This window comes from Euprymna scolopes, chromosome 2 (genome assembly GCF_053919585.1).
Source record: "Euprymna scolopes isolate OS-2025 chromosome 2, ASM5391958v1, whole genome shotgun sequence".
Classification (NCBI taxonomy): Eukaryota; Metazoa; Mollusca; class Cephalopoda; order Sepiida; family Sepiolidae; genus Euprymna; species Euprymna scolopes.
Genome location: NC_136483.1, coordinates 192487059 through 192506614, shown reverse-complemented (window position 1 = coordinate 192506614; position 19556 = coordinate 192487059). Strand labels below are relative to the sequence as shown.

At 39.3% G+C, this 19556-nt stretch overlaps 1 protein-coding gene across 2 annotated transcripts in view; it reads right to left on the bottom strand.

The window, feature by feature from the left end:
* The window catches only part of LOC145300355 (cytochrome P450 3A6-like), a 53919-nt gene that overhangs the window by 32524 nt on the left and 1839 nt on the right, over window positions 1-19556 (bottom strand). Inside the window, exon 2 of one of the 2 annotated variants that reach the window (XM_080144478.1) lies at window positions 1036-1124. In XM_080144478.1, the coding sequence (XP_080000604.1) occupies window positions 1036-1122 (87 nt within the window). In that variant the 5' untranslated portion in view covers window positions 1123-1124. Of the gene's footprint in view, window positions 1-1027; window positions 1125-19556 lie in introns of both variants that reach the window. The other variant, XM_080144477.1, reaches the window with a different exon arrangement.

Sequence of the window (19556 nt, the reverse complement as noted above, 5' to 3'; positions counted from 1 at the left end):
TTATAATATAAATGGACAATACCTTTTCTGTTGAATAACAACACGAAGATGCAGATACAAGACCACATGATGATACGTTTATTTCTTCTTCGACCGGTCGGACATGATTTTGTATTTCAGGGATTTGAAGTTGTTACATGATTATCTCTAAACCCTCCCGCTTCCAGAGGGAGCCTTGACTCTAACGGAGAATCGGTCTGATCTCCTCTGCTCTCTGATCTGACTGATCTGATTCCCCCTAACTAACTTCGAACTCTTTCCTATATTGAGAAATCACATGTATATCTGGTCAACATTACCACAACTCACATGTTTCCAACATGCGCGATTTGCACGTTTTTGAAACCATTTCTGACCACCAGGAAATTTTCCATTCTCTTTATTGTTTTACAAAGGAATTTAACCTACTTGTCTAATTCTGTAACCCATTTTTTATTATGCATTCTTTCCAAGAATGTGAATAGTTTCCAGCCAAATTGGAATTTATTAAATATTTTAACAGAATCAACAATTTACTGGACATTCCATTTCTAATAACATTCTGTGTTTATTTTAACTTATGATTGGAATTCTCAATTCCAAGTCTAGCTTTGCAAGCTCGAATCTTCGTCTATCCTATTTCATATTTACATTTAACTAATTCCCTATTTTTTACTTATATAAAAAGGGGACAGCCCTTATCATGTAACACCCAGACAATTCTGTCAAAGATATCGTTTATGAAAATTAGGATCAATAATAGTCCAAAAATTGACCTCTGGAGCACACCTGCATCAATGTCATATTGCTTAGATGTACAGAAAAAGAAGTTTAGCATTAACTAGGTGGTGGACTAGTGAAAGCTATACCCGTCAACAGTATAGGGAAAATTTCACTATACCTAATATCTAATCTGAAGCATAGTAAAAGTCTTAAAAATTTGGAAATTAATTATTCTAAACCATTTATTAGAAAAAAAGCTATGAAATATGTAAGACGTACATAGAATTCTTTAAGAATTAAAAAATTTCAAATGTGAAATACTCACTTTCTGACCCATTTCAATAAGATTTCCAAAAAATGCTGTTGGCTTTGGGTGCTTGATTCCATATTGACTAAATATGCCAAAAGTTCTTCTTCCATACCTGTAAAAGAAAATAATAATAAAAAGATGGTATGTCATTGTTAATCTAATATATAAACGGCTATACGTCTATCTATCGGTTTGTTTGTCTGCCTGTCTGTCTGTCTCCATATTTTCAAACTTTATCTTCTTTGAAAGTAAAAGTCGCAGAGCGGCGCTAGGGGTCTCAAATGATTGGATTTTTTATGAGCCGTTCTTTTATGAGTCTTTAACCGGTTAAAATAGTTTTTAAGGGGTCAAAAATAATATATACCAAATCTAGACAAATTAAAATATCATATTTAAGCGTATTTTATGTCAAGGCAAAGTCGCTCCCCTCCTCCATCTGTCCCACTAATGCTAAAATAAATATGAACATGAAATTACGGACCAAGTAAAGAATAGATACCCTGTAGCAGACGACGCCGCCTGGCGGTGACTGGCGCACAATTCAACTAACACAGGTTATTCGAGCTTGACATTGGCACAAGCACATGGCGTCGGTTGTTTGTAAACACGTCAAATAGCAAACATGCTCGAATATTCACTAGCAATTTTAAAAAAAAATATATTTACAAAACTTTTGAAGATTTAAAAGAAAAAATATATCTTTATAAAACATATTTTTTAAGTAAGTAACAAAACGAACGTATTTAAATAAAAGATTTTTTATGTAACGTGGTTTTTGGGGGGTTTCTGTGTGCGTTTTTAAGACAATTCAATATTTATTTAATTATTCTTTAAAACATTAACTTCAGTGACAATTAATATATTTTTAAAATAATCTTTTTAAATATTAAATTTTGATGAATATTCGCGAGCAAGATTTTTTAAAAATAAAATATATTTAAATAAATGGGTGTCTTTCTGAGTGGGTTTTTAATATAAACTTTTTAATAAACCTTAGAATAATAATTATAATGTTTCGCGGTTTTTTGCGCTAAAGATTGATTTTTATGTAAAGTGTTTTTTAAATTCTTTTTTTTTTCTGTGTGTGTTTTTAATACAATTCAATATTTATTTAATTATTCATTAACTTTACCGACAATTAATATATTTTTAAAATAATGTTTTTAAATATTGAATTTTGATTTAATCTCATGATACCATCACGTGATCAATTTATTAAATGACAAAAAAATCCAAAAGTCGAAGAAGCCAAAATTTTACGAGGTATTAAAAGAAATTAATATTTGGACCATTTTGTTTTAAATACTGTAACAAATGGATAAAGCCATTTTCAAAGATGTTGTGTGTCCGTTGATTTCTAGAGACCATCTATCCATAATTGAATGGACGAAACAGCATTCCCTACTTGCAAATGAAATGAATTGTGAATTCTGTAATGTCCGTATGAATTGGACGAAATATTCAACGACATTGTATAAATATGTTTGGAAATGCCAAAATAAAATGTGCCAAAATTATAAAAACAGAACATCTATACGATACAAGTCATTTTTTTTAAAAATCTAACTTATCCTTGCAGACATTGATATTAGCAATATATCTATGGAGTCAAAGAATAAGCCAAAAAAAAAAAGAATGCCATGATGCAACTGAATATTTCGAAACCAACGGCCAATGACATATATGCTGCATTTCGAGCAATATGTGTGAAATATTTTATCGATAATCCCATAAGACTTGGTGGGGATGGTGGGCATGGAACAATCGTAGATGAATCGTGTTTTTCCCACAAACCAAAGCATCATCGTGGAAGAGCTACTCACAAGCCATTATGGGTGTTTGGCTTGGTTGATACAAGCAGTAAGCCTGCAGTAGGATACGTGGAGATAGTTGATGAAAGGAATAAAGAAACCTTATTACCCATAAAAAAAAAAAAACATTGTTTTACCAGGAACGACCATTCATAGCGATGAATGGAAAGCATATAATACGATAGAGACTGATTTGGGATTTCCCCATTACACTGTAAACCATTCACAACATTTTGTGAACCCAATACACTTTTGTGAGTCCATGCACAGACAATAGAAAGCTATTGAAATCGCCATAAACGATTTATTAAATCAATGCTCTGCTCGGCTGTAGAAGATCTCACTTAGATTCCTATCTAAAGGAATTTCTGTGGCATGAAAGAAATTCAGAAAATACATTTTTCAAATTGTATGATACCATTTCTGTACAACATCCATTTATTTAAATGCATTTTGTTTAAATGTTGTGTTTCGTTACATTAAAAACTTGTATTTAATTTGCCTTTGTGGATAAGTAAGCAAATAGGAAGTTTTTTTTTTATAAAAATAAAAATTATAAAAAGATTTCTATCTTGTAATACTACATTTCATCTTTATAAAAATAAGTTATAAAAAGATATGTGAATAAAATAATATATTTTTTAAATATCGATTGTTTATACTTGTGATTTTACTATGCATAAAAGTTGCCTCAGCCTAGAAGGATTTCTCCTTCACTGACCACCGACATACATCACACTTTAAATAAATATTGAATTGTATTAAAAACGTACACAGAAAAAAAATGGCAAAAAAAAGTAAAAAGAAAAATAATAAAGTGTTAAAGAATGAACCTTTTTTTTATAAGTTTTATTCAAACAGTCTTTATTTGAACTTAATGGACTCTTTTTTGTATTTATTAACTGTTTTATTCTTTTTATTAAACAAAAATAGAACTTTTATAATGAAATATATATTATGGATTGTTTTTCAAACATCGAAATTTTAAAGTTAAAGTTTTATTTATTTAAGGTGTTTTTTCTTTTCGAGATTTTTTTTTCACCACTTATCACTTTGAAATTTTATTCAACAATGAAATGATAAAAAAACAAACTTTTCGTTAAATATAAAAAAAATATTATAAAATATCTATAAAGTCTATTTTTTATGTCTGTAAAAGTTTATTGAAAGTTCAAATAAAGTTTATAATTTAATTGAAAAAACACCTCGTCTTTTGTTTTTAAAATAAAACTAACTTTAATTTAAAATTTCGATGTTTGAAAAACAGTCCATAATATATATGTCATTATAACAGTTTTATTTTTGTTTGATAAAAAGAATAAAACAGTTATTAAAAAGTTCTGTAAATATATTAAAAACGTACTCAGAAAGACAGCCATTTATTTAAATATTTTTTATTTAAAAAAAATCTTGTTCGCGAATATTCGTCAAAATTTAAAATATTATTTTAAAAATATATTAATTGTCGCTGAAGTTAATGTTTTAAAGAATAATTAAATAAATATTGAATTGTCTTAAAAACGCACACAGAAATCCCCCCCAAAAACACGGTACATAAAAAATCTTTTATTTAAATACGTTCGTTTTGTTACTTACTTAAAAAATATGTTTTATAAAGATATATTTTTTCTTTTAAATCTTCCAAAGTTTTGTAAATATATTTAAAAAAAAAATTGTTAACGAATATTCGAGCATGTTTGCTATTTGACGTGTTTACAAACAACCGACGCTATGTGCTTGTGCCAATGTCAAGGTAGAATAACCTGTGTTAGTTGAATTGTGCGCCAGTCACCGCCAGGCGGCGTCGTCTGCTACAGGGTATCTATTCTTTACTTGGTCCGAAATTACTCCTGGACAGCACTAGATTGGGAGAGAAAGTATGTATTATAATATAGACAAAGATGAAGTGCATTGCAAGCAGCGGTCATCCATCCACAACGCTCAGGAGTTTCCCCTGGTGAGACGCAGGAGGGGCAGAGCCAGGAGGCACACCACAGTGCTCAGTCCCCCCCAAGTGGTAGCCGCCTCGTCTTGCAACGAAACAACAAATACACTTCAGAATAAGATCAAATGGCCAGCGGCAGTCGACACAAACGCCTGGCGGGACTTTGACACCGACGTTAGCGAGATCCTCACAATAATACTTAAAGGGTCTGCTGATAAACGGCTTGAAATCATGGCAAAAATAATATTAACGTTCGCAGTAGAAAGATTCAGAACTCAAAAGAAAAAAGAAACGATTCCCGTTACTGTAAACCGTAGACAGAAGTGGTCTTAAGTTTTTTTTCTTCCATTGCTATTATATTATTTGTATACTAAAACATACGCCATTAGAATTCAGCCACTCCGAGAAGCCAGGAAGATTTTGCACGGAGTACAGCCGCAATTTAAACAGTGTCTGAAAGCGCACTTATGGAAAGTCGACTAGAGACCGATGACCTCTGGTCTGGTCATGCGCGGGGAGGAATGTCTGATGTTGAAAGACCCGAAACATTTCCATGATCCGCTCCAAAACATCACTGACGACACACTCCAGCGTTCTATTATGGAACGTTTAATTGAACCTATGTACCAACAGCAATAATATTTCATCCACATCTGTAAAAGGAAAACATCATTAAAAGATGGAATATTTGTTGATGTGAAACTTTGATTTAATTAGTCCAACAATGTCTACCAATTCCTGTTCCATTGCTGCAATGTTACATCCCTGTGCTTTATATGATGACTAGCCGGGGTGCCTGGCGTTGCCCGGGAGTTTTGAGGTGTATGTTGAGTAAAAAAAAAAAAAAAGTGGTAGTAGGCAGGCAGGCAGGCTTGAACCTGTACTGCAAAGGAGGAAAAGAATGTGAAAAAAAAACATGACGTCTTTGCCGTTGCGTCCATCGCCAGACCGGAAGTGGCGAAGGTTTAAATTAAGGCTAGTCAATCGCAAAGAAGGGGATGACTTTCGAAAATATCGGCGAAAAAAGCGACCTCTCCCTGTAGAAAAGTGCCTAGTTGAGGATGAAGGAATTAATGCTTTCAGCCAATTTTTCGATATTTGTCGTCTGAAGAGTGGAGTTTCAAAATGATACCGATCTCGTTAAAATCCGTCGCCTCTTTCGAAAGTTTTAGGCAGACATACATACATACATACATACATACATACATTAAAACAGACAGGTGAGATTTATATTATAAACTAGCGGGGGGACCCGGCGATGTCCGGGTGTTTTGAGGTAAATCAAAACTCCGGGGGGTGTTAAATAATAATAAAAAAATGTTTTGGTAGGTGAGTATGAGAATCGAACCCGTACCCTTGAGTTGGAAATTAATGTGTGAAAAAAAAACAGTGCTACGTTAACCATTGAGCCACGGCTACAGACAACATTAAGCAGGTTATTTAACTATAAAAACAGGCATGCGCAATAAAAGTTAACTCTGCTGCTTCCATTTGAAAAGGTCAAACAGAAGTCACGAAGCGTTTGGGTTTGTTTACCCAAATTTAACTGTTTCTTCCTTCAACAGATGTTGGGGAGGGGGAAAGCAGCTCCCAATTGTCCAGATTGAATAGCAACTGTCTAATCAAAGCTGATTGCTTCTGGACGTTTTTCCTGGCGCAATGCCGAAGATGTCGTTTGAGTTTAGTTTCACTTTATTTATACTAAAAAGCCCAATCAACACGCGAGAAGCCAAAATAGCAATAATTTTGTAAAAATCGACGTAAATGAATCTATACGCTACGCGGTTTTCTAATTCCTAGATATTATTATATAGGACCTATATACACAGTTTTAAGCGATAGTAATGAACCCGGGACCGTGTGCAAGAAAAGCCTTTTGAAGACATACACGAAATGGTCACACACATTTTACCTTTTATATATATAGACTAGCGAGGGGTACCCGGCGTTGCCCGGGTGTTTGTAGGTATGTGTGGTGTTAAATAAAAAAGAAGCCGGGGGGGGGTAGGATCGAAGCCGAAGCCCTGAGACGAAGTTTGAAAATAAAATCGGCCAGCCAGAATGAAGCATTGTTATAAGTGAATAAGTGAAAGATGTTTGAAAGTCGTCGAGCGTTACGACGATAACGATGACGATGTAAGCATTGTTATAAGCGAAGTAAGAAAAGAAAACGTTTTAATTAAGAGGGGGGTAATCAAAACATCGAAAAAAAACACAAAAAAACTAATGTAAGGCAAACGAATGATGAAAACAGAAAAACGAACACGTGAAAAATGGCTTAAATAAGCCTTTTTCGATATTAAAATTTAAAAAAATCGGTTGGTACCCGGGTGTTTTGGGGTGTCGCTAAGAATAAGCGAAGTAAAAAAAAAAAAACCCAGGAAAACGAACGTTACGTGAAAAATGGCTTAAATAATACAGGGTTCAATATTTAAATTTAAAAAATCGAAAAAAGAAAAACATCTCACACCATGATTCGAACCAAAAACGTTTAGATAATGAACCAAGGCCTTAACTACCTGAGCTAAAACGCTGTATATGAAATTTGTTCGGTTTTTCAAGTATTTAAAGTAAATCAGGTCACGGCGTCATGACGTCATCTGACGCATGCGTTATTGACACCCCCTGTCGAAAATTGTCGATTTCGGGGTGAAAAAGTTAACTTTTTTTTTTCTCTCTCTCTCTCTCTCTGTTTACGTCTCTCTCTCTCTCTCTCACACACACTTCGTCTTTCTTACTCTCAAGAGTGTTACTAAAAAAGAAAATGGCGTCTGAGTTTTTTTTTTTTGTAAAAACTTCGATCGTTAATATTTTTTGTAAGCGTATTTATTTTTTTACTTCACATTTTTGGCTTGTTATTTTTAGTTTATCTATCGTATCTAATTATTTTTAATGTGCTAATAACTTTGGTAACGTTGTCATAGCGTAGAAGTTCATAGTTTAGCTTGTGTGAGGGTTACATTTTTTTTACCGATAACAACAATGTTTTTTAAATTCAGACTGCCATTCCAGCTTGCTGACGTCAAGATCACGTGACATGACTCAGCGGGTTTTAAATACAAGTTGACCCAAAATAAACGGCCCCGTGTATACTTTATGTAGAAGAGTTGGCGCCCGTATTTTTTGGGCAGTTATAAATCGATTTAAAAATATGTAATGTTTAGCATTAAAATTTCACTTTTTTGCCCCCCCCCCCCCTGCAGAAAATCGATCAGTTGACGCACTTCTTATGGTCCTTTTGGGCCAATTTTTCGATATTTGTTGTCCGGAGGGTGGGGCTTTCATATGAGACCAGGTTTGTGAATTTTTGTTCCGTCGGTCAAGAGTTTTTAGCAGACATACAAACATACATACATACATACATACATACATACATACATTTTCGCTTTTATATATATATATAGATAGAAGATGATAGATTTTTGAAAGTAAGTACGATAACTCTTATCATAGACCCTTTCATGATTACTTCCCTTTTACGTTGTAATCCCATAATCCCTTTTTTCACTCCCCGCTTCCTCTTCCTGTCCCCCTAAAATATACTTCTCTTTATACCCGTCACACACGTGTTCGTGTCCTCTTTCAAATCTTCGTTCCAGTTCCTTTTCTCTTTTCACTGAAATACAACTCGCAACAGGTTATGTGCCCAGGAGAGATAATGGAAGCCGATGGAACAGAGTTTTATTTGACGGAGATGAAACCAAATACGAAATTTATGAGACAAAATTTTTATGATTTACGCACACTCGGCCTAAAAGACGCCATTTTAGGTATACACCCTAATAGAAACGGAAGCGACATCGAGAGAAATGAAGATGCTTACGCCGAACTTGTACAGTTTTTGGACGAAAAAAGTTTATCCTTAATAATGAGAGAAGCTACAGATAATGGGAGAAAAGCTCTCAAAATATTATGCTAACACTACACAAGCAAATTGACGATGCCCTAATTATTGCCATGATATTAAAAGGACTACCAAGCTACTACGACCCTTTTTCGATTTATGTGACACACAGTAACAAAGAAATAACATTCCTGGAATTTAAAACAGAACTCCATGATTTCGGCTAAACATTGAAACATAAAATCCAGTCGACCAGTGACGAAGTGATGAAATTGACATCGTCTTTTTCAGAGAATATGATGGAGAGCCGTCACTACCATGACGAACGTGAAATATCGTGCTTCACATGCGGCGGAAAAAGATATTTATCGAAAGAATGTCCCAACAACAAACACAAACAGCGAAAACAGTGGTGTAGTTACTGTAAAAGTAACACCCATAAAAGGGAGTTCTACTGTTATAAGCGAAAAGATACAATGAAAAAGGCAGCCGGCACCGAAGAAAACTCCTTCACTTGCTAAACAGAGGACTACTACTATACCCGGAACTTACTACCGCATACGAACCGACTAGTCGATGCAGGAGCCACTTCGCACATTATAACAGACGCGAAGAAATTTAAGAATTTCGACCCAACGTTCCGTTCTGAGAACCACTACATGGAGTTGGCAGACGGAACTAAAACCTGTGACTTAACCTTAAAAAGAGGAGACGCCGAAGTCTGCCTTTTAAACACTAACGGAAACTCTATTACGACTACCCTAAAAAGGGCACTACTTATACCTTCATATCGACATGATATATTTTCTGTGAAAACTGCGACCCAAAACGAAGCGACAGTTATTTTTGAAGAAGACGGGAATATACTAAAGCATAAAAACGGAACAAAATTCAAAATACACGTGCGCAACAGACTATACTACCTAAAAACCAAGGATGGAATACTGTTGCCACATCTGGGCAGGAGCTGCTAGAAAGGACTTGGCCTGCCTTGATAGAGTTCAAAATAGACTTCGTAGCCTCGTAGGAGATGTCCTTTTCTCCTCCTTGCAACCTCTATCTCACAGAAGAGATGTTGCGAGTTTGTCTCTGATGTATCATTATTTTCATGGAAAGTGTTCAACTGAGCTTCAATCTATGGTCCCCCCTCGCCAAACTTTCACAAGAAACACTCGTCTAGCTGTAAACACTATCAATAATTTCCCCCACTCTTTATCTGTGCCTAAACCTAAACGTAGATTCCATGAACAAAGCTTCTTTCTTAGAACTGCACGCCTGTGGAATTGTCTTCCGTTTTCCTGCTTTCCGGCTGACTACAATATGGTTGTGTTCAAGTCTAAAGTAAATAAGTTCTTGATGAGCCGTTCCATATAAGTTATTAAATTTACCAAATTTTCATTACTAATATTGACCAATTTCTACTGTACACTCTTTAACCCTTATCCTTGAGTGGCCTCTGGGCCTTGATAATGTGGTGATGCCTTTGTAAAAAAAACAAAAAAGAAAAAAAAAACTATGGAGGAAGGAAATGCAGAAGACAGTTGTCATCAATGCCACGATATCCACACGTGGCATAAAATACTCGGCCATTGCAATTACGACGATATAACAAAACTACCCGATGTGGTCGAAGGGATGAAAATAAAAAATAAGACTGCAAACAACAAAAACTGCAACATCTGCATCCAAGAAAAATTCCCCCAGAAAAGAAACTGACTACCTAAAGGAAAACAATGTATACCATCTAACACACTTACCCAAAGGCAGAATGACAGTAAGCGATAGATGGGTGTATAAAATCAAAGAAAACGCCGACGGGTCCCCTAAATACAAGGCCAGATTCGTCGCAAAAGGGTACAACCAAACTAAGGGAGTAGACTACACCGAAACTTTTTCTCCGACGGCTGATATCTCATCAATCCGCATGTTAATGCAAATAGCTGTCATAGTACATCAAATGGATGTAAAAACACCGTATCTCCATGCTCCAATTGACGACGAAATTTACATGGAACCACCGGAGGGATTCAAGACAAAAGGGAAAACAGATGAGAAACTAGTCTGTTTACTTAACAAATCCCTGTATGGCTTAAAACAATCAGGCCGAAACTGGAATCAAACCCTGCACAGCTACTTCAACAGACACGGCTTTACCCCAAATCAGGTAGACCATTGAGTCTATATGCGATACAACGACAAAGGAAAAATTATCATCGTCTCGTGGGTCGATGATTTAATCATTGCTGCCGATAACATCAACTCACTAAACGACACCAAACAGTCGTTAACATCAGAATTTAAAATGAAAAACCTCGGAAAGCTGCACCATTTCCTCAGAATAGACTTCAATATAATCAAAGGTTATATCCAGATGAACCAAGTAAAATATGCGACAAAAATATTGGCAAGGTTTGACATGTCCGAATGCAAACCTAGGACGACCCCATGCGAGCAAAAACTGGATCTAGCTGGCGAAGAGGATGACATGGTTGACCCCAGTAAATACCGCGAGGTCGTCGGGAGTCTAATTTACCTGATGATCTGCACCAGACCAGACCAGACCTATGCTACATTGTCGGGAAATTGTCGCAGTATTTGTCCAAGTCAAGAGAAAAACATTGGGTGACAGCTAAACACGTACTGAGATACATAAAGGGTATGACACAACACCAACTGCACTACGCAAAAACAAATCACCCAATCCATCTAATCGCATACAGTGACGCCGATTGGGCGTCTGATCGATGAGACAGACACAGTACATCCGGATATTGCTTTAGTCTAACCCAGGATTGGCCACCTATTTTCTGGAAGTCAAAAAGGCAACCTACAATCACTCTATCTATGTGCGAGGTTGAGTACATAGCGCTGACAAAAGCCACCCAAGAGGGGCTACAACCTTGTGCAACTATTCAAGGAAATGGATCCACACTGAGAACACGCTCCCATCAAAATATTCGGAGGCAGTCAAAGGGCTATAGCGCTTTCTAAGGACCCCATTCATCGGCAGAGATGTAAACACATCGACATTAAGTACCATTTTATCAGAGAAGCTCTGAATAATAACAAAATACAATTAATTTACTTTCCCACAGCAGACATGATCGCCGACATTATGACAAAACCTCCAACCCGGACAAGTTTAAAAAGTTTCTATTCAGACCCTAAACTGACACTAATCTGCTCTCACATATCTTTGTTTCTGTAAAGAGAAAAATATAAATATAAATAAATAATATGCTGAGAGCTAAGGGGGTGGGGTGTTGAAAATAAGTACGATAACTCTTATCATAGACCCTTTTATGATTACCTCCCTTTTACGTTGTAATCTCATAATCCCTTTTTTCACTCCCTGCTTCCTCTTCCCCCAAATATACTTCTCTGTATTAATGTTTTAAAACAACTATTCGATATGTTATATAATGAATTTAAAATATGAAAAATACATTATTTTAATGTCAACTTTTGTGAAAAACAAAAATAAAGGGTCCAAAATTCAAAGAGTCTGAGAATGTTTTGGTGAAAAAAATTGTTTTGTGTGCTAAGAGAAACTGAGTACAAATGCTCATTTTGGCTGGTGTCATGTGCTACTTTACTTGTGTGTAAATGTGATAGGCACGAAGAGGTATGTGCATGTATTAGCATGCCTTTTGCTAGAGTGCATGTATGGACTTATATATGATAGAGTTTGGTTAGTTGAGTGTACATGTTGTGTTTAGTAGTCTGTGAAAGTCTCTTGTCATATGTATACTATTGCCGAGAGCCTTTTTGCCTAAATACTCTGCTAGATTGTGACATGTGCACGTGTGCTGTCTCTGAAAGAAGAGCAAGAAAGAGAGAAAGCTATGTGTTTGGGTTTTTATAGTACATGTTGAAATTCAAAGTAAATATTCTAGCTTTTTTGATTGGTTGAAAGAAACTGCTGATTGATGATCTTGTCGAATTAAAAGATTAGATACAACCCCCCCCCCTAATATTCACTGTCTGTTTTAGAAATTACGTCTGTTTTTTTTTTTCTCAGGGTCATGAATAACAAGAAAGGTTTTGTAGTGTCGTTAAGGAAAAGTAATATTTGGAAGTTTCTCTTTAAAAGTTGATGAAACACTTTCAAGTATAGCTCCTTTTTATTATAGAAGTCTTCAATGATTCCACACCGGAGATAAGATAGAGATTTATCTCCTTTCTTAACAACTAGCGGGGGTATCTGGTGTTGCCCGAGTGTGGAGAGGTTGTATGGTAAGGGTATTGATCAACAGAACCCTAAAAAAAAAGTTTCAAAACTCCCTTAAAAAAAAAAAACTGAAAATAGTAGTGAGTATCCGTGCGAATGCGAAAAAAAAAAGTAGTAGGCAGACAGGCTTGAACCTGTAACGCTAAGAGGAAAAGGAAGTGAAAAAGAAAGTGAACTGTTTAGTACGACGTCACCGCCGTTCGAATTAAGCTTAGACATTGCAAGGCATATGATGACTTTGCAAAAATGTCGACGGAAAAAGTGACCCCTCCTTATAAAAAACGGCCTGGTTGATGGTGAAAGAATCAATGTTTTGGGCCAATTTTTTAATATTTGTCGTCCGAGAGACTGATCTTTCAAATGATACCAATTTTGTTAGTGTTGGTCGCGTGTATCGAAAGTTTTAGCGAAACATACAAACATACACACTAACAGACGTTTGAGATTTATATTATAGACTAGCGGGGGGTACCCGGCGATGCCCGGGTGTCTTGAGGGAAATCAAAACTCCGGGGGGGGGGGTTAAATAAAAAAATGTTTTGGTAGGTAAGTATGAGAATCGAACCCGTACCCTTGAGTTGGAAATTAATGTGTGAAAAAAAAAAACGGGAGACGTTACCCATTAGGCCACCATGACATACATACAACATACTCAGGTTTGAATTTATTTATTAAACTATAAAAACAGGCGTGCGCAATAAAAGTTAACTCTGCTGCTTCCATTTGACCTAATTAAGAAGGTCAAATAGAAGTCACGCAGTTGTTTACCCAAGTTTGACTGTTTTTGCTTTTTTCCCCCAACAGATGTTGGGGGGAGGAGAACCAGCTCCCAATTGTCCAGATTGAATAACAATTGTCTGATGTACAACATTGATCAAAGCTGATTGCTTCTGGACATTTTCCGGCGCAATGCCGAGAACGTTGTTCGTTGTTAACTTTGAATTAGTTTCGCTTTTTATACGAAAAAGCCTCATCAACATGCGAGAAGCCAAAATAGCAATAATTTTGTAAAAGTCGACGTAAATAAATCTAGATGCGACGCACTTTCTCAAATCGTACATATTATTATTTAGGACCCATATAAACAGTTCTAAGCGATCGTAACGAACCCGGGACCGTGTGCGAGAAAAACCTTTTGAAGACATACACGAAATGATCACACACATTTTGCCTTTTATATATATAGAAGGAGATTGATTTGATCAGTATTACATGTGTAGCAATCATAAATAAAATAAAGACCTTTTCTCTCACGAATCAGTGCCCCTGTTAAGTGATTTGGCCACATACTGGCCAATCAGATCTGGAGTGGCCCAGTTTTGTGTTCAGATTACGTCAGGGTCATCATTATAGATGCACTTTTTTTTATATATATATTAGTAATAAATGAAAGCATTGCATGGAAGAAAACAAAAACTCTTTTAATCCAATAACGGAAAAAAGGTAGGATGATGTCTGAGTGAGAAAAATGCATCCAGTGGAAAGGGACAAGAGAGAGAGAGAGAGAGAGAGAGAGAGAGAGAGAGAGAGGGGTCTTTCTTTCATGCTTCCAGTGTAATGTGCATCCAGGAGACAAGCGCCCGCGTGTTTGTGTGTTGTGTGGGTGCGTAAGAGAGACGGACGAAAAGGAAAGACTTACCTTGGGGCCGGCTCGGCGTCGGCGACCGAAAATAGAGAAAGAAAGATCAAGATGGCAGCCGCCATCTTTTGTAAAGGATGATATCTCGCAAAGTCACATGAATTCTCGCAATATGCAAGTTTAGCCGGCCTGCAATGGCCATAAAAGCGGGTGATTGAAAGACGTTGGGAGGGCGATGATTGACTTGGTCGGGAATCGTGTTGCTGTTTCTTCTCGTGCCGTGTGGGTGTGAGCATATCTTACCGTTGTTGGGACCATTCTGAGTAACTAATTGTTGGGTCCGTTCTGAGTAACCGTTCGCATCCGTCTAGGTACCTTGCTAGTTGGATTCCGTGCAGAACCGGTGTTTACTGGTTATTGAATTGCTTTATGTTGCTGCAACATTATACATCTACAGAGGGCGCAGTACTTTTAAAGGATTTTCTTTATACATCTACAGAGGGTGCAGTAATTTTAAAGGACTTTCCTTACACATTTTTCTACAAGCTATTTCGACTATTTGCCCTCTAGGACTATGACCGAGTCGAAATTCGACTTAAAGCTCATACCCGAGTTTGACGGGTCCACGTCCATTGTCGACTGGGTTTAAAGGGTCGAGCTGACGTGCAACCTTTGTGAGGTAAAAAGGGTACACACTGTGATTCCCCTGAGATTGGCTGGGGGTGCCTTGAGTGTGTATCAGCAACTCAGTGCTGCCGAAAAGGGAGATGTCACCGCAATTAAAGCTGCGCTGTACAAGGCATTCGCCATGGATCCTTGTACGGCCTATGAAAAATTTGCTTCCCGAAAACTTCTACTGGAGGAAAGCGTGAACGTTTTCTTCGCAGTCCTATTCGGTGGAGGGGTGTCGGAGCGGATGCTCGTGTACGTGTTTGTGGCAGGCCTTCCCACTCGGGTGAAGCAGCTATTGAGAGCCTCAACCAGCGTTTCAACAACGCCGATGGAACACTTGATGGAACGTGGTCGAGCCACCATCAAAGATGAGGAGGACCTGGGGGAACCAATTGTGATGGCGACACAGACAGGCCAGATGGCGCTCGGGAGATTCCGAATCAGAACCCTGCAAGCAATGGGAAATGTTTTCGCTGTGGCCGACGCGGACATTTTGCAAGGAATTGCACCAACAGGGGGCGTGTGCGCTGTTTTAATTGTGGCGGTTTGGGGCATCTAGCCCAAAACTGTGCAGGAAACGTATCAGGGTAGAGGACGTCAGCGCCACCCTGCTCCCCGAGCAAAATTTGAACAAAGCGCAACCAGTGATGACCGTCTATGTAAACAGGATACCCTGCTCAGCACTTCTCGACTCAGGCTGTTCGGATACTATAGTAAGCGCCAGGCTGTGTCCAAGTTGGATTAAGAGAAAGATCAAAGTCACCACGATAGGAGGCGAGACCCAGACATGCTGTTGAGCTGGAACTGTTGAGGTCTACACGGACACCAGTGCAGCCACTAAGATCAATGTGCTCGTGACCCAAGGAAATCTCCTGGGGTTTGATCTGTTGCTCGGATACGATGCCATCAAGGCGCTGGGGGAAGTCGCAATTCATTGGGATGGAAAAGTGCGATTCTTGGAGGCCCCAGTGTGTGCAGCGCTCCACATCGATCGGCCGGATTTTACAGTGGACTATGACTCTCGCAAGAGGCCCTGGATTGCATCTTGGAAGTGGACCGAGGGAAGGGCACCGACTAAATTCAAGAATGGGGTTGCAGAGTACCCTATACCCAGTGAGGCCCGAGCAGAATACGAAAGGGAACTAAAGGCGTGGATCCAAGATGGCTGGTTAATCCCCTACCCTAAGGACAAGCTTGGGCCTCCCAAGGGTCTAATACCCTTGATTGCAGTAGTCCAGCATAACAAGTCGAAAGTACGGCCGGTGCTGGACTATAGGGAGCTTAACAAGCATATTGAAGCCTACACTGCCGATGCTGTATAATAACCGTCTCCAAGTAGGACTTTGCAACCAGAAATCAGGTGGCCCACACTCTCAACCTCAGTGCTATCTTGAAAACGCAGCTGTTAAACCAGATATAATGATTTGGGACAGAGCAAACAAAAAAGCGACCGTAATAGAGGTCAGTGTACCCAATGATACAGGGCTTAACAGAGTTGAGAGGGAAAAGATAACAAAGTATCAAGGACTTATGTATGATATGAAACGAAATTGGAAATTAAAAGACGTTTCAATTATACCAGTCATCATAGGAGCAACTGGGCTTATGAAAAAAAACTTTAAAAAGTACATAGCAAGCATACCCGGTGAACCAAGTGCAAGTGAAATACAAACGATTGCACTGAAAGGGACGGCTAGAATCCTGAAAAGATCTCTTGGTTGGACTCACTAAAATAGGGGTAAATGTCAGACATCTGGTTGGATGTCCCATCCTCTAGAAGAAAAAGTTTAAGAAAAATGAAAAAAAAAGAGACAAACCGATGCTGACGTATGCGCCAGCAAGTTGAGGGAATGGTGTCAGAAAGGCACTAATGTCTCGATATTGGATTTGTGAAAAGCCTATTTACAGGTGCGAGTTGATGAGATGTTGTGGCCGTTCCAGACAGTTTGGTTCCAGGGGCAGAGGTACTGCCTTACACGCCTCGGCTTTGGCCTAAATGTGGCACCACAGATCATGAAGACTATTGTCAACACAGTCTTGTCCCAAGAAAAGCCCATGAGGGACTCAACGTCAGCTTACATTGATGACGTATATGTCAATGAAGATGTACAGTCTGCGTCGCGTGTCAAAGAAAAGTTGGCTCAGTTTTGTCTGGAATGCAAGAATCCCGAATGTTTGAGGGAAGGAGCACGTGTATTGGGATTGGATGTTTATGAGGAAGATGGCACCCTACAATGGAGGCGTGGCAGTGAAATTCCAAGCATCCCCAACATCATTACAAGGCGGACCGTTTTTTCTTGGTGTGGAAAACTTGTTGGTCACTTACCGGCCTGTGGCTGGCTCCGCGCAGCTGTTGGTGTAATTAAACGCAGAGCAAATTTAACAACCACGGGTTGGGATGGCATATCCGATGATGTCCTACTAACTCTGATGATTAAAGAGACACTGGAGAGAGTGAACAAGAAGGACCCTGCCTGTGGGCGGTGGTGTGTTAACGGAGACAACGTAGGTGTGTGGGTTGATGCCAGTTCTTTGGCGTTGGGAGTATCGTTGGAGCAAGGAGGAAATGTGTTCGAAGATGCATGTTGGCTGCGGCCCGTAACAGATTCTCAGCATATCAATCTGGCAGAGCTGAACGCCGTTGTAAAGGGGATAAATCTAGCCCTGCAGTGGCAGTCTAAGAAGTTGACCTTGTATACAGATTCTCTCTGTGTCTACCACTGGGTGTCTGACACACTTTCAGGACGGACACGAATCCGTACCAAGGCAGCAAGCGAAATGTTAATACGGAGAAGGCTAGACACGCTAAAAAACCTGGTATCTGAGTATGGGCTATCACTGAGCGTCACTCTGGTGCCATCATATTGTAATCGTGCTGACCAACTGACCCGAGTACCTCACAAATGGTATGAAGCCGCGAAGATGGGAATGGAGATTACTGCTCGATCTTGTGCAGTTGCAATCGACCCATGTCAAATACAAAAAATTCATGCACAGAGCGGACATCCGGGTATCAAGAGGCCCCTTTATTTTGTGAGGCGCGTATACCCAGCAGTGACTAAGATGGATGTCAGACAGATCATCAGGAATTGTGAGGCTTGCCAGTCTATTGATCCTGCACCAGAGCGATGGCAGAAGGGTCGATTGGAAGTTGAGGGTGTGTGGCAGCGGCTGGCCATGGATATTACCCATTACAGTGGCAAGCCCTTTCTAACTCTCATTGATTGCGGGCCTACGAGATTTGCGGTGTGGCGGCAGATGACCAGACAGGATTCGGCAAATGTTGTTCTCCACCTATCATCCATTTTTTCTGAGCGAGGTGCGCCGGAAGAGCTCCTGACTGACAATGATGAAGCGTTTTGTAGCCAGCAAGTCCGGCAGTTGTTAGATGAGTGGGGCGTCCGACTACAGTTGCGATGTGCGCATGTGCCGTCAGGAAATGGCATTGCTGAAAGAAGCCATCGCAGCATCAAGAGAATTGCTGCCAGGAAGCGATGTACTATTACGGAAGCCACATATTGGTATAACATTACGCCAAAGGACGGGACGTCTCCTTCAACCGCACCTATGAATGCTATTTACACATACCGAGTCGGACCGAAGGGAATTAACACTACGCAGCCAGCCGACAAGGGAACATGTAACAGATATGAAGTGGGAGATCCAGTGTGGGTGCGACCCCCAGGAAATCGGTGCACCGATAAGTTTAAGCGAGGACAAATATCTGGAGTGATTAGCCAGCAGTCTGTTTTGGTCGATGGAACCCCACGACATGTGCGAGATCTTCGCCCAGCTACCGAGGCGCGTCACACAACTACAGAAGAAAGCAGTGAAGCGTCCAGTGATGAGCTGCCGATATACGGATTCAGTGAGCCCCCTCCAGAGACTGATAGTGATACTTCGTCTAATGAGGCGGAACCAGATCCAGAGCCCGAATCTGAAACAGTGAATGTACCTCTTCGCAGAAGCACACGCACTAAAAGGCCACCCCCACAATGCTCCCTATGTGATCATCAGATCAGGGGGGAGTGTAATGTGCATCCAGGAGACAAGCGCCCGCGTGTTTGTGTGTTGTGTGGGTGCGTAAGAGAGACGGACGAAAAGGAAGGACTTACCTCGGGGCCGGCTTGGCATCGCCGACCGAAAATAGAGAAAGAAAGATCAAGATGGCAGCCGCTGTTTTTTGTAAAGGATGATATCTCGCAAAGTCACATGAATTCTCGCAATATGCAAATTTAGCCGGCCTGCAACGGCCATAAAAGCGGGTGATTGAAAGACGTTGGGAGGGCGATGATTGACTTGGTCAGGAATCGTGTTGCTGTTGCTTCTCGTGCCGTGTGGGTGTGAGCATATCTTACTGTTGTTGGGACCGTTCTGAGTAACTAATTGTTGGGTCCGTTCTGAGTAACCGTTCGCGTCCGTCTAGGTACCTTGCTAGTTGGATTCCGTGCAGAATCGGTGT